Source organism: Crocodylus porosus, unplaced genomic scaffold (genome assembly GCF_001723895.1).
Source record: "Crocodylus porosus isolate Cpor-Errol unplaced genomic scaffold, CroPor_comp1, whole genome shotgun sequence".
In the NCBI taxonomy this organism is placed as follows: domain Eukaryota; kingdom Metazoa; phylum Chordata; order Crocodylia; family Crocodylidae; genus Crocodylus; species Crocodylus porosus.
The window spans coordinates 18,435,361-18,450,371 of NW_017728915.1; the positions used below are offsets into that span (position 1 = coordinate 18,435,361).

General features: G+C 39.8%; 1 protein-coding gene across 3 annotated transcripts in view; it reads right to left on the bottom strand.

The window, feature by feature from the left end:
- Positions 1-15,011, bottom strand: part of PHKB (phosphorylase kinase regulatory subunit beta) — a 195,880-nt gene that overhangs the window by 83,018 nt on the left and 97,851 nt on the right. For all 3 annotated transcript variants that reach the window (XM_019535774.1, XM_019535772.1, XM_019535775.1), the window contains 4 exons: positions 13,798-13,995; positions 12,426-12,483; positions 5,890-5,967; positions 4,021-4,179 (listed from right to left, as the gene is read on the bottom strand). In XM_019535774.1, coding sequence (XP_019391319.1) covers positions 4,021-4,179; positions 5,890-5,967; positions 12,426-12,483; positions 13,798-13,995 — 493 coding nt within the window. The remainder of the gene's footprint in view (positions 1-4,020; positions 4,180-5,889; positions 5,968-12,425; positions 12,484-13,797; positions 13,996-15,011) is intronic.

The window sequence follows — 15,011 nt, forward strand, 5'->3', positions numbered from 1 at the left end:
GCCTTAAATAAAGAAAAGCTGGCTCTGTCAGTTCTGATTCAACCACAACACAAAGTTTGATTTCTTCCACACCAATGATCTCAAATGATGAGCAAGACCTTATGAGGGGGATAAGGCAAAATGCCATGTTTGTTGATTAAAATATTCAAAAGAGCTCTCGCCCATACATACACACTTATTCTCAATCACTCTGCAGATGGTATAGTTACCAAAATCCACTGCTCACTGCACTAACTAGGTGGCCAGTAGCCCTGTGCAAATAGGGAAGTATTCAATTCGGATGTGGATTCAGCTGATTCAAGGGACAGTAATTCAATCTGGTGATTCAAATCACTGCCCCAATTTGATTAGGCCAAATCTGAATCAGAGATTCGGAGTCAATTCGGAGATTCAGATCAGCTGCAGAGAGGCAGGCACCTGAAGGTTTTCCCGCAGCTCCTCTGGCTGTGCCTGCCTCTCCCCAGTTGCGGGGAGTTGCAGGAGAAGCCCCCATGGCTGCCCTGCCCAGCCCCATCTCCCACCCAGCCTCCAAGTACTTAAAAAAAGCCCCCCACTCACTGGCTACAGCAGTGGGGATCAGGGCCTCTGAGGGCTCGTGGCTGAGCCCCACTGCATAGTGTAGGGCAGTGGGAGGCAGCAGGGATCATCCCCCTCCTTCCCCCCCGGAACCCATGAGGCAGCTACCCCATGGTATGGGTGCAGCATGGATCGCCACTGTCTGGGAGCTGGGGCCACTGGGGCTCAGCAGTACTGCCAGGCAGGGCGATCCCTGCTGCCCTGTGCTGCACAGGGGGACTCTGCCATGAGCTCTCAGAGGCCCCAGTTGCCACCGCCAGAGCCAATTAGTGTGGGACTTTTTTTTTTCTTTTTTCAAAGTGCCGGGATACATGGGGCTGGCTGGGCGGGGGCGGGTGGAAAGCTATTAGGGGGCAGGGTGTGTGTGTGTGGGGGGAAAGAGATCAAGGAGCAGGGGCTGTGCGGGGGGCTCTGCCACATGGCCCCAGAGCCCTCTCAGCCCCAGCTATAGCCGCGAGTACAGGGCTTTTTTTCCTGATTCATAGACTACTGGGGTCAGACGGGGGGTGATCGGGGAACAGGGGCCGCATGGGGGGTGGAGGGCTCCATGGTTGGATATTATCTATCTGCCTGGGTTCCCTTGTTTGTGGATTTTGAGGAGCATGTAAAAAATCCCTGTGTTGGGTAGTGGCAGATCAAGGGAATATGGTATCAGACCAGGACTCAAAAGACCTGATTTCTATACCAGTGTCTGCTACAGATGGTTACTTCACCTCCCTCCATTGTCTGTGGGGACACTCCTACTTAAAGGATTTGGGGATCTATAGAGGGAAAGTGGTACATAGGATGCAAGTATTATTATTACCCAAACTGCAGAGGACATGATGTGACAAAATGAGAAGAGAAGTGGTACATGTATATTTTCACTCTCACTAGTTTGGTTATTCCTGCAGGTAGAATAAGTCATGTAGATTTTGCCAACATATTTGCATGATCACCACTGTTTAGGATTCAGGAGGGTATCCAAGCATGAGGTGAATTGGAGGGAGACATAAAACACTACACAGTAGTTCACACCATGCATTAGAAGAATTTGGGACAGTAGAAGGAACAGACAATTAAGAAATTGAACAACTAGTAGTAAGGGTAAAGGCATGCAAAAGAGCATCTTCTCTAGAGTATTGGAGGACAGGCAAAACGTGAATGTAACGGAGAATAATATGTGAGATGAAGGAAAATGCCAGCTAGGAAGGGTAATGTAATCAGAATGACAAACAAAGAAATTAATATGAAAACATTCATTCCGTATCCACTTAACAACTGAGTAATATTTCACAAAATAACCATTGGCTAAACTGCTGCAGGTATGGTGTTAGCTGTATATTAAGGACTGCTGACTAATGCATCCAAAGTGGCCAATACAACCTTAATGTAAAGTCCCTTCTACTTTGTACCCTGTATATCAAGGGTGGGCAATTATTTGGGCCTGAGGGCCACTTAAGGAGTTCTGGTGAGCTATTGCGGGTCATAGTTTCATAGCTGTTAGCGTCAGAAGGGACCTCAATAGATCGAGTCCAACCCACTGCCCTAGGTAGGAAAGAGTGCTGGCGGTCACATGACCCCAGCCAGGTGCTTGTCCAGTCTCCTGGGTCAGGTCAGCACTCTTCCCCCCTCCCCACCTCTCCTCCACAACAGCTCACCAAAACTCACCAAATGGCTCTGCCCCATGCTCAGCCAGGTGGATAGGATGGAGCTGTAGGCAGGAAGAGAGTGGTATCCGGGAGCAGGATGGGCAGGTAGGGCCAGAGGTGGGATCAAGATCACTTGGTGGTGATAGCATGGGGCCGGGGCCTGTGGTAGAGCTGTGACCTGCTCCCCACATGACCCTGCAACAGACGCTGGTTTCTGTGGATGGGGGGTTGCAGGAAGTGGATCGTGGCTCTGATCCAGCCCCATGCAGTCACCTCCCAGTGATTCTGGGGCCTCCATGGAGATTAGCTGGGACCTGCATGGGCAGAGTGTGGCTAGATGGATGGGATGGGGCCATGGGAGGGACAGGGTTACAATTGGGATCTTGGGGTTGTGTCAGTGTGGAACCATGATCCACTCCTTGCATGCCCCTGCCCACGGAGCTGGTGCCTGTTGCAGGAATGTGCAGGGAACAGATGGCAACTCTGTACTGGACCCAGCTCTGGACTGTCATCACCCCATGATCTTAATCCCAGCACCTACCTCACCTACCTGTCCTGCTCCCAGAAGCTGCTCTCCACCCACCTGCCCAGCCATCCACCCTACCTGCACAAGTCTCAGGCTGATCTCCATGGAGATCCCACCTGCCCATTCCATTCAGAGCCTCCAGTGGTGGGTATGGGGCAGAAGGACCAGAGTGTCTAGGCAGCAGTACCCGGTCTGGTGGCAGCAGAGATTTGCAGCTGGAAAAAGCCACTGCTACAGGGGCCTGCCAGGAAGCAAGTCTGGCTGCTGTGCTGCCCTAGCTCTCCTGCATGCCTGGGGGCAGCGGGACTGGCCATACATTCCATGGCCTGGGCTGGTCTCCTGCACGTTGGCCAAGCGGGACCAAAGAACCTGCCGTGTGCCAGACCAAATCCCCTGGTGGGCCAGATTTCAGTCTGTGGGCCATATTTTGCCCATCTCTGCTGTATATAATAATTTACAGTTGTTCAGAGCAAGTAAATGAAAAATACCTCCTAGCCAAAAAAGTAATGTAGCAGTTTGTATCCACTTTGCACTGTTTTGCATATGAAAACTATACATAGTGAAGTTGTCAGAGATTTATACCCAAGAAGTAGAAAAATTCTCAATTAGACTTGGTATGGTTTCAGTTAACAACAATATATCATTCATAAAGGAAGTAGCAAGTTTCCTTAACCCCATTTTATTTTTAAAAAGCAAATAATTAAACAATTTTAGTCTAATCATCCTAATTATTCTGATGATGTAATAAAAAAAAGTTAACCACTGAAAATTCAAATACTGGATGTAAGAGCTAAATAAAGGCCTATAGGAGGCTGATCTACATGGGGAAAATATAAAGCCATGCTTGTACAATTATGTGGACACTTTTATTCCACACAGAACATAAATTCTGCATCAATACATCTTCCCATTTAGACAAATAAATAAAGGGAAAAATCTAGTAAAGTAATATAATTGAATGAGAAGTAAGGTATGCTCCAGAAAATTACTAATTTAATGATTCTAAACAGTGCATTTGTGACCTTTATGGTACACTGCATATGGAAAGAAAACAAATTATAACAGGAGTAATAAAATGTATTTTGTCTATCAGATATTTACCAGAGTAGTAGCAGTACACACTTGTGCTAAACAATAATCCAGAAACTATTAAAAACTAAACCTAATGGATGTATCCAGATTTAAGAAAAATGTTGATAGGAAAAACAGGTTTATTATGCTTATTAATAACAGTTTAATACATGCTAAACACAGTTTAAAAAATTACCATTGTCCATTTCTCCTTACCTAGGAGTTTTGCAATGATGTAAATGGCCTGTCCCCACAAAAAAAGCTTTCCATCCCGTCCACTGTTGCTAGGAAATCGTTTTTGACTACCGGGATTTTTCTTCTCTAATTCAACAAAGTCAGCTGGCACATAATAGTACCTAGGTACAACAGGATGTCCTGTGGAGTTTTAAAATACAGAGAATACATAAATATATGAAACTCTATTTTCCCTATAAAACTGAAGTGGTTTTAAAATGGAAAAAATATAATCTGATAACAATCTGATTTGAACTATGTGGCCGTCAGAATTCAGTGTTATCTTTCCATGCCACAGTTCATACAGGAAAACAAAGGGTACATTAAACGGTACTTTATGTCTGAACATCATTTTCACTTTCTTCACTGAACAGATGCAACATCTACATATCAAGGACACACACACACACACAATACATTTTATACATTTGACAGAAGTGAGCAAAGTATTAAAACCAAGTCAAGACTGTAAGAATTGTTTTTATTTCAATGAAAACTCAAAATTGGACTCTTATGAGGTCAAAAATTCATTTGCAAGAGGCAAATGAAAAAAATAAGAATAAAATGAGAGGTAAAATACTCTAATAACCCAGGAAATGGTTAAAATCCAAAACAAACTTAAAAACAGACATGACAAAAAGTTAGCAACACTGTAGACAACACAAGATTCTTCTCACAGACCACTTTAATTTTTTAAAAATATATTCTCTGATGTTGTAGAGAGAAGGATGATCAGTGGAGGTGGCAAAATTTGTGTTAGCTTGATATGGTGTGAAAATTACCATCTCCCCAGGAGCAATTCAAAAGACTAGAAAACTCCGCATCTTTTGTAACATTACTGCTGTCTTAAAATAGAATTAGCACAGAAAATCCACTTTACCACTGATGTCCAACACAGACAAATTTTATCTCCAAAACAAATCTGAGCATACACGAAGTCCAAAATGTTACACTATTAATAAAAATTACCATCTAATCAGGAATCAGACAATTTTTTTCTTCTCAATGGTATTAATTTGACTTCTGGCCAATAATTTTTTTTAAGCAATGGAACCTGAAAACCAGTAATTTATTCAAGCAATTACTTATTTGTCACTATCAAATACTGTCAGTGCTATTAGTTACATACATTTCACCACTAGTCATTTTAAATTTTATAAATTGTTAACATGAGGAAAAAGTGATATCTAGGTAAAGATAACAGTTCTAGTTAATTAACTCTTTTTATGATTGGATAGATTTTTATAGAGTAAATGAATGAAGTTTAACATGTCAGGTATCCAGATTGTAGCTGTATTGGTCTAGAGGAAAAGGCAATCAGGATTGGTAGTATAGCTGATATCTTTTATTAGACTGACAAGATATTTGCAAAAAAAATTCTTTAATTGCAAGCTTTCAGGCACAAACACCCTTCATCACGCATTGGAGAAAAAAAATTGTAAAAGTTCTCCTGGGTATAAAAGAAAGTTTGTACTTCATAAGATTTCACAGAGGAGTCAATAGATGGAAAACTCCTCTGGGCAATGAGTTCATAGTAGGCATGAAGCCTCTCACCTCCTGTGAGGATCTGTGATGATGCAAATTATCTTGATACCTGACATGCAGAAGATATCGAATTTTAGCCAATTTTTTAAAAATCTTCATATTTTTGCAAGCAGGATGCAACTGTGACCACCTAAAACCTGAGATCCTGCTCCTGCCTTTGTTTCAAAGTAATCTGTATCATCACAGATCCTCATATGAATTGATAGGCTTCATACCAGCTATGAACTGACCGCCCAAAGGTGTTTTCCATCTATTGACTCCTCTGTGAAATCCTATGAAATACCAACTTATGATTTTGTACAGTACCTTCTGTTGTATGTTGAAGCACAGGATCCAGAAGCTCCTGACACTCCTTTACTTGCTCAGACTTCCCTCTGAAAACTCCTAAAAAGAACGAAGTAGCATTTCAATTAATGAATTTACAGCTTATTAATAACATGTGAATTTTGTCTTAATTAAAAATGCCACAATACCCTTAAAATAGATACAGTACCAGCAGTGACAAAAGTATTCACACCCACAATACTGTTAAATAGATCCTGATCAGAAGGGAGTACTCCACAGCTCTCAATACAAAGGAAGTATTCTTTTAAAAATAAAACCTTAATATAAACCAACACAGACATATCATTATTGCCTCTCATGTAGACACTTACATCACCCTTTTTTGGTGTAACTTAATATCATTCCAGAAAAAACTTTGAAATTCAGGGAAAAAGTTATGAAAAGGTCTATGTGCATGTGAAGGGAAAGGAAGGATTTGCATCTGTATAATGGTGTACCTGGTAAAGCTCTCCTATTTAAAAAAAGGCCTAAAAAAGCAAGGGTAACCTAAATTTAAGATGAGCCCACCGTTATTAGATTCTATACATAGAAAATGTATAAGTTTATTAAATATTTCCATGTATGAAATCAAATTACTGATCATCTTAAATTCACCCCACCAGTACAGAAGGCAGTTGGGAGGGTGGGGCAGGCAGAGGCAGAGGTGATGATTGGGGAAGTAATGGGACAGGCGGCAGAGGGAACGACAGTGTGACAGGCTGTAGAGGAGCACATGGTAGGGCAGAGAGAGAGTTAGGCAGCTTGTCCCCTATTGCCTGCCCCTCCAACTACTCTCTATTGTGCCTGCCTCCACTACAGCCTCAGGCTGCCCTGATTCCCCTTCCCCTGTCCCCCCCACCCTTTCCCCCTTCACACTGCTTCTACTCCCCACAGGCTTAGGTCCCCACCCCACTTCCTCTCATCCCCTTCCCCTCCACCGAAGTCTCTCCCCTCTGCCTGTCCCTCCACCACACTCACCCTTACCTTTGCTCTGCTCTGGCAGGGTTCGTCCCTGCTGCATCTTGCGGCACAGAGCATGGCTCCAGCCTAGCCCCAGAGCAGAGATGCAGACTGGCATTACTGCTACAGGGCCTGGTTATATGCTCCAGGCTCCAGTGAGGAAGGAGTTTGCTGGCACAGAGCAGGAAAAAAAAAAGGAGTGTGGCAGAAGGGGAGAGGGAGAGACTAGGGGCTGCACGGCAGGAGTGGTTGGGTGTTCACAAATAACAGGGACAGGCATCGCAGCTGCAGCTGTGGATCCAGCTCCAGCCCTAACCCCTACTACCCTATGCTCATTTGTAAGGCAAGGGGCATTTTTCCCCCCATGTTAAATGGGGGAGACACCTAGTTTTCTAGTCGAGTAAATATGGTAGTAAAGTTCAGCTATTTCAAGGTTGTTTTCTGAATGTACACTTAATATTTTACTGAATGTTCATTGAGGCATGCAGTCTCATTAAGGCTTGCCCTGGGAAGTTTTTATTTTTTTTTATAAAACTGAGGGGCCTTTGTACATGCCAAAAAATTGGCCTTTAAAGCAGCTTAAATGCCCTTTTGCACTGCTTTAATGGCATTGCTGTTTGCATGCTCGGTGGTGTATTCCACTTGAAATGACTTTTGTTCGTAGCAAGATAAAACACCTCTGAGGTGTTTTAGTTTGCTACCTAACAAAGTGCAACAGTGCGTGGGGCTCTAAAAGCCAATGTGCTTGGGGCTTGGCAGGCTCCACGCAGATCAGGGACTGTGGGACTTGGCAGCTACCTGTGCAGGTGGGCTCCACGGAAGAAAACAAAAAACAAAAAAAACCAACAACAACAAAAAAACAAAAACCCAGCGAGCCTGAACTTTTTTTTTCCTCCCCAGAGCCTGCCTGCCTACTTGAGCTGTGCAGGGGCCCGGTGCTTCCCTCCGCAGCTGTGGCACGCCCCACCCAGGACTGCTCAGGCCGGGTGCCAGCAGGAAGGTAAGGATCGGGCCCCCACCCTTGTGTACATGCCACGGGGGTTTAGACTGGTTTAATTCTCCCTAAATTGAAGCAGTGTTTTTAAAAACCCACAGTTTCAATTTAGGGAGAACTAAACTGAATTAAACCCCCGTGGCATATACAAGCAGTCAAGGTGCCCTACTTTCTCTGAATTTCAGCCATGTATAGGGGCCTAAATCCCATACAAGTCTTTTACAAACACCAGTCAAAAGCCTTTACTACATAGCTTTTATGAAGCTATGAAGAGTAAAGGCTGGAAGAAACTTGGCAACTGAAAAGGAGCCAATTTTCTTTTCAATGGGGTTAATGACTACTGACTTGTTGATTAGAAATTACTTCTACTTCCCCCGTTCTCATGTAATTTACTAGTGCAATTTTGGGGCTCTGAAATGAAATTTCTTTTAAAAAAATATTCAATATATACAAAGTTTCAGGCTGATGTAACTTCTTAAATGTGTGGCAAAACGTGTGTTAAAACAAAATAATTTATGAAGTATTATTTATGTGTGGGATATTAATTCTGAAAAAAGTTATCCTGTTGAGAACACACAGAAAGGGAAAAAAACAAAGGCACTGGGGAAAACATGTAACAAGAAGGCTGTAGTAATAACCATCTAACATCTTTAAAGGACTATTTCATAAAACTCAAAATATTCTTGTTACAAGGTGCTTTCAGCATATAAACATGCAATAAATGTTTTGCTCCTACAAGATTTTGGTAGACACAGGATATTGCAAAAAAAGCCTAAACTAAGTCTTTCACACAAAATTGTGGCCAAAGCCTGAAAAATAGTACTATTCAGATGTTTTCCTTTTCTCCAATTCTGTAATATTAAGTGAAGAAATATATCTTAACAAATATATCTCCATGTTTTTTGGTGTATTCCTACACATACAAGCACCATGAACACCTGGCTAAGAAGAAATTAGTGCAATGGAAAAAAAAAATCAACCAGCAACTTGGAAGATAAAATGTTATGCAAGAAAAACAAAATGTCTAAAAACATACTGAAATGATGCAACAGTGACATCTTGTTGGCACAGTTAAGCAAGAGTGATGTCATGATAAAGACATTTATTTATTAATTTTTGTAACATTAATCTGCAAATTATTCTTGTTGCCAGATGTCTAGGGTAGGGGGAAGAAAGCAGAGGGGAAAGAGTGCTGGATGCTTGTGAAAAATCCAATAGGCAAACATCACTGGTAAAAGATAATGTTAGGATAAATACTACCTGTGACCCATGGGAAATAAAACACCTATTTGTTAATACTAATGGGAAAGGTATAACCTATTCCAGAACACTTCATTGCCAGAAACTGACTTAAAATATTAGGAAGTCATGATTTAACAAACAACAGAAATGTTGATGGATACATAAAGAAAAACAATGGAAGAATTGGTCTATTTTGTGGCCTAAAAATAAAATAATATAGAGCTAAAATTCGTGAGCCTCATACATGTAAATATTTTTGTGAATATGCTTCATTTTATTTATTTTTAGAAAGACGCAGAGAGCATTTCATTGGTGTGATTATATACACCTTCAATGATCTGCAAGTGCCATTTTTAAGAAATTCCATTCCTATCAAACAGATTTTACTGTTCTACTCTAATAAAAGTCAGAAAGGCTATTAACCATCAGTTGGTTCAATTGTTATTAGTTTGGTATATCTTTACCGAATTTTTTTCCCTCTGTAGGTAGAGGGAGTTAATTTATGACAAATGGGTTTTCAGAAGAATCAGTATTTGTGATGGGGGACTGGATTTTATCAGTTTCTTTTGCTTTAGATTGAAGGTAGGGTAGATTTGTACCTTATAGACTAGCTAAATCAGAGATATAGCGCAAAATCTTTGCTTATGAAAACTTATGTTTTACACCTTTGATTTAGTTAGTCTATAAAGTGCAAATCTACCCAGCCTTCTGCCTAACTTCAAACTAATACAGCTAACTACCATTTGCTTTTGTTTTAGAATCATTTAACTGTAACCCACTCATCTTCTACCATTTCATTTTTTCTTTTTAGTTTTATTGCGTCCCTCTACAAGTACTTCAGATTTTATAGTAACTTTATGCTCCTGTATTTGGAGACTGCATTTATACACATGCTCTGGGAGGTGGGGGAGGGGAGTAAAGTTTAATTAGAGTAGCTCTGAGAATCACTCTAATTAAAGCACCCAAAGCGCCATGTGTACCAGTGTCCTCAAGCTTAAAAATGGCAATGGGGCCTTTTTTCTAAAGCTTGTGGAATTACAGCACATCAGAGCAGTGTCGACATACATATATAGGCACCCTGAGATTCTCCCTTCTTCCCCCTTCTCTCTCCTCCCTGCCTTTCCCATGGACTTTTTGTTTAGTCCTTTAATAGTTAAGCAGTTTAGTAGTTTAAAAGTTCAGTATCCTGTCCTCTTCAAAGAGTCAAGGTATTTTATAAGTCTTAAATTTAAAAAATGGACTATATACTTGTTTACTTTAATCTCTTTTATTTCATGTTGCCCTCCAATCTTTGATTTTCTTAACTGGCTTATTGTACAACCAGTAGACAAAGTACTGAATAGACTTTATGAAGACATTGGCGGTTGCTTTGTTTGGCATAGACCAGTTTTCTTTTCATTATTAACCCTTGCTTGGCTTTATCACCTGAGCTTAATGTCAAAATTCAATGTGCTGTTCAAGAATAGTTATTCTTTTCCATATGCAAACATACTCTTTAGGACAGCATTAGAGCAAAGAAACCAATCAACTTTAGTTGGCATTTACATTAGAGGTTTCTGAAACATTTTCACAATAAGGCACATATTAAAAAAAGAAAGAAACAAACATTGCTAATCATAAACACACATACACACATCTAAAACATGCCAACTAAATAAGAATGTTTTATTGAATGCAATAGCTTGTAAGGGGAAAGGCTATGGAGACCATGGAATCTATCATTTGGAATTTTGAAGTCTATGGAATTTGTAATATTTTTCTTAGCATACAGGAAAATAAGAAATTATGACTTTTTTAAATGCTCAGCTAACTATGGATGGGCATGGAGCTCACATGGTAGAGCATCTTCTGCAGCATATTTCATACTGCTCCCTCCAAAAATTAAAATGTCCCTTCAAAAAGGGAATACTCATTTGTTCTGGCAGCTTTACCATTCTTCATGCTGTAGCCTACCTATTCAAAACAAAACACTTTATTTTTCTAAACTTAGATTAAAAAACCATGTCTTGGAAATAAGACACTACTGTAATTCAAACACACAGCCTGTGGAGCCGTTCTATTGGACCTGCTGGGCTACTGGTGGGCCAGGGAGTTTGAAAGCATAGCCAGTGGTGAGCAAGACCTGCTGCAGAAACTGGGACCCTGTGGCTCTGGCGGCTAGGCTATAAATAGCAGTTGGGTGAATTAAAGCTCTCATTTGCCCTGCAGACAGTTGTCCCACTGCTGCTTCTCCACTTGGTGTTACTGTTACTGTGTCGTCTGTTGCCACCCCATTCCCCAAGCTGAATTTAGCCTGGGACACAGATGAGTTTGACATCCCTTTTTTAATTGAAATCCAAATGGATGGGAAATGTAGGAGATATGAACTTTAGCATTCAATATATCTCAGCAAATACAGGCTTAAAAGCATTCTACAGATTAAGGATGGAAAAAGATGTTATAAAATCTAGCTTAAGCTACACCTCTTTACCAAAACTGAATCCAGACCTTTTAGATAGCTCTGATCTGCTTTGTTAACATCACCTTACTCTACTCTCTTGAACAGACTTCTAGGCCCTCTCCACAAGTTTCAGCTTTCATTATTGTGCCTCAACCTTTCTGACATCTCCCAACCCAAAGGCATTGCATAAAGATGGCATTGTCCCACCACTGAGAAACTGCTGACTTCACTTCTGCATCCTGTTATATTGTCATGGTACAACCAGCCTTTACAAGACTACTGAAACATTCAGTTTGCCTATGTGCAGCTTGCTCATGATGCTTCAGCAGCCCCAGTTTCATTTCTCTTGCACAAAAGTGTTCAGTGCAGCTCAGATGCAATACATGAGAGAGAAAAATTGGGAAGTGAAAGGCAAGGTGGGGAGTTACTAATAACCTAAGGACTGGAAGCAAGGAAGGATGTCAGGAGTAAGGAAAAAAACTCAAGGTAGGAGTTGGAAGAAGGAAAGGGGGCAAGTAGCTTTGCCTAAATCCATGCAGGACTGAAGCAGCATCTGTACTCTTAGAACTGTGAACTGTACCTCTGAACTATGCAGTGTTCTTATTAATTTGGCCACTCCAGTATCTTCAGAGTACTGAAAAAAGTGGATATGTTTTTGGTATCTATACTTACACATTCAAAAAATACAAAATCAACCAATATTTTACAGAGAGTTTACTCTTAAACGGCTGTAATCATTTTATTTTACTCATAAGACAGAGTTTTTATTCAGGCATTTAGAATTACTGAATTACTTCTGCAGATTTGGAAAATCATTTTATTTCCTTACTTCATGAACCTCTCTGGAATGCCTGTACAGAGAGCATGCAAAGATTTACTTACCATCAATCATCAGGAAAATAAAAAAGAGAGGAAATTCACATTCAATCCCATCAAACAGCTAAAGAAAGGGGAAAAAGAAGACATTGAATATCTTAGTTTAAAGAAATGTATTCAAATCTCCTATTAAGAATTTCAAAGAAAGAAGATAAACATGAATACTAAACATTTAATAAATTAGCTCTTCATTTTAGAGCACAGATCATGTTTTTTGCTAAATGCAGATTTACTGTGCTTTAAACGTGCTAAAGCATGTTTTCAAGTAAAAAAATTACATCTTAAGTTTTATTCTCAGTAGATGGCTTTTGTCTTTAAAGACCATTTTTTTTTCCTTTGAAAGACAGTATTTGAAGAAACAAAAACTTAAAACAACTTCTACTGATAAACACACTCAAAACCATATAGTACAATTATTTTTAATATGCCCACACTGTATTCAGCTGTAAAATTAAATAAAATGATAACTTGCCTATCTGTAATGTGAAATCAACCGTACACTGAATGTAAATGGAAGTCCATTTATCAGCAGCCAAATCAATGACTAAACCGCTGACTTCGCATTCTCTCAAAACCGCATAGAAAAATCTACAATGTGCATCTCCTTCACTGAAGTGGATTGCAGAGTGATGCCTAGGTTACCTCCCTAAATGCTTCCCAATTTTACCTTGGAGGAAATGCATCAAGGGCAGGGAAAAAGGAATAATTTAATTTTCTGGCTTCATAACCTGGCTGTTCTAGAGAAAGAGAGACTCTTGACACAAGTCTCATTTTGTATGTCTCGTAAAGGTCTGATTTGTAGAAGGAAAGTGCTACTGGGAAAAAAATAAAAACTTATGATGAACTACAAACAACTCAGTTATGAATGGACCTTCCTAAGCAACTACCACCTGAAATGGAAAGCAACAAGCAGGTCAAATGCATCTGTGTCAGCATGAACAGGTCTACTGTTAGAAAACCAATGGGGCCTATATGTTTGGTTAAAAACATATATCAAAATGAAATTATTCATGACCAACATCAGCCTAAAACAATGCCTTAGGTAATCTAAAATCTCCTGTTACAAAGACCAAGCAGGAAACACTGACCTAATTAGGAGAATAAACAAATGGTTAACTAGAATGTACACTGTTGACTTTCAGAAAGAAAATTTTGCTGATATAATACTAACAAGATAAGAGGATGAGCCAACTGTGGACAGAAAAAGGCCTCTTTGGATTGAAAGCCTCACCAAATATAAAAGTCAGCTGCAATCTTGTAGAAATTGTGCCAGCTGAACTTCGAATATGTGCATTTAAAAACTCTGAATCTACACGTATGTACAAGAGTAGAATTTGTCCCTAAACTTATTGTACATTCCACATATATATTCTGTTACCTTAATTTCTGCTGGTTTATAATAGCGCCGCGTTTTATCCTCCAAGGCGGTTCGATACCCATCTCTCAAAAATCGTTTTAGCCCATATTTTCCTTTTAGTTTTCTAACAACCTTATCAAGTGTTTGACTGAACAAAGCTTCATCATCCACAGCAAAAGCAGGATAACTAATGCAGGGTAGGAGAGCTGCATCCGTATTCTAGAGAAATATGGGGGAAAAGAAAAGTAGTGGTAATTTCTAGGCATCCTGGACAAATCATTTCACGCATGATCAAAAATAGCTTAATCCATTCAATGAAATATAAAAATTGGAATATAAGCAAAGCAGATAATAGTATCTATATCTTCACATTACTACCATTAATAATAAAACTAAGTTAAAACATTTTACAAGAGGATAAGCATAAGGCTAGGCAAGACAGTGCATTCAGTTCAACAGCTAAAACACTTGTTGAGAACTACAAAATAAAATGGAACTCACATGGCTCAAAATTAGATTTTAAATGGCACAACCTGCAGGTAACTGGATAGATTCTAGATTTCTTTTTTAGTTTGGTTTTAGAAACAAAGACGACCTTTCAGGCTACCATAGTATTATGGCAGTACACATAATGATATTTGAGAACCCAGGTTCAAGATTAGCTTTGAAACCATTCTAAACAGAACTGGAAAAACAAAGGAGCAACCAAGTGTAAGCAGGAGATTGACTAGATCTCTATGGAACCTCTCCTCCTTGGCTAAATATTAAGAGCAACTTGGAAATAAAAAAGGAAGTAAAGTTCATAAAACTCCCCTCCATCCAATCCTGCTACTTCCATAAATTCAATACACATGCATGCTGCTAAGCAATCTGTCATTATATACAACTTGCTTAGAGAAAATCACAAATATGGCCTCCAGTTCTAAACAATTGCTACACACTTGCTCTTCCTACTTCTTCTGTTACTGTAATTAAGCAACAAACCTAGTCTCATTCCATGTTTCTGCTGAAGTCACAGATACCAATCAATAAAAATAGAAACAAAGTGAAAATAACCACAAAAGTTGGCTTCTACTCTATTAGAAGCTGAGCAAACTAAATTTATTTAGAAAGCCAACTTTAATATGGAAAGACATTTCACATTCAAGTTTTTCTAACAAATAAGACAGATGAAAATAGACATTAAACTGTTAAATAATAATAAAAAAGCATCTGACAGTATTTTAACTAGCTAA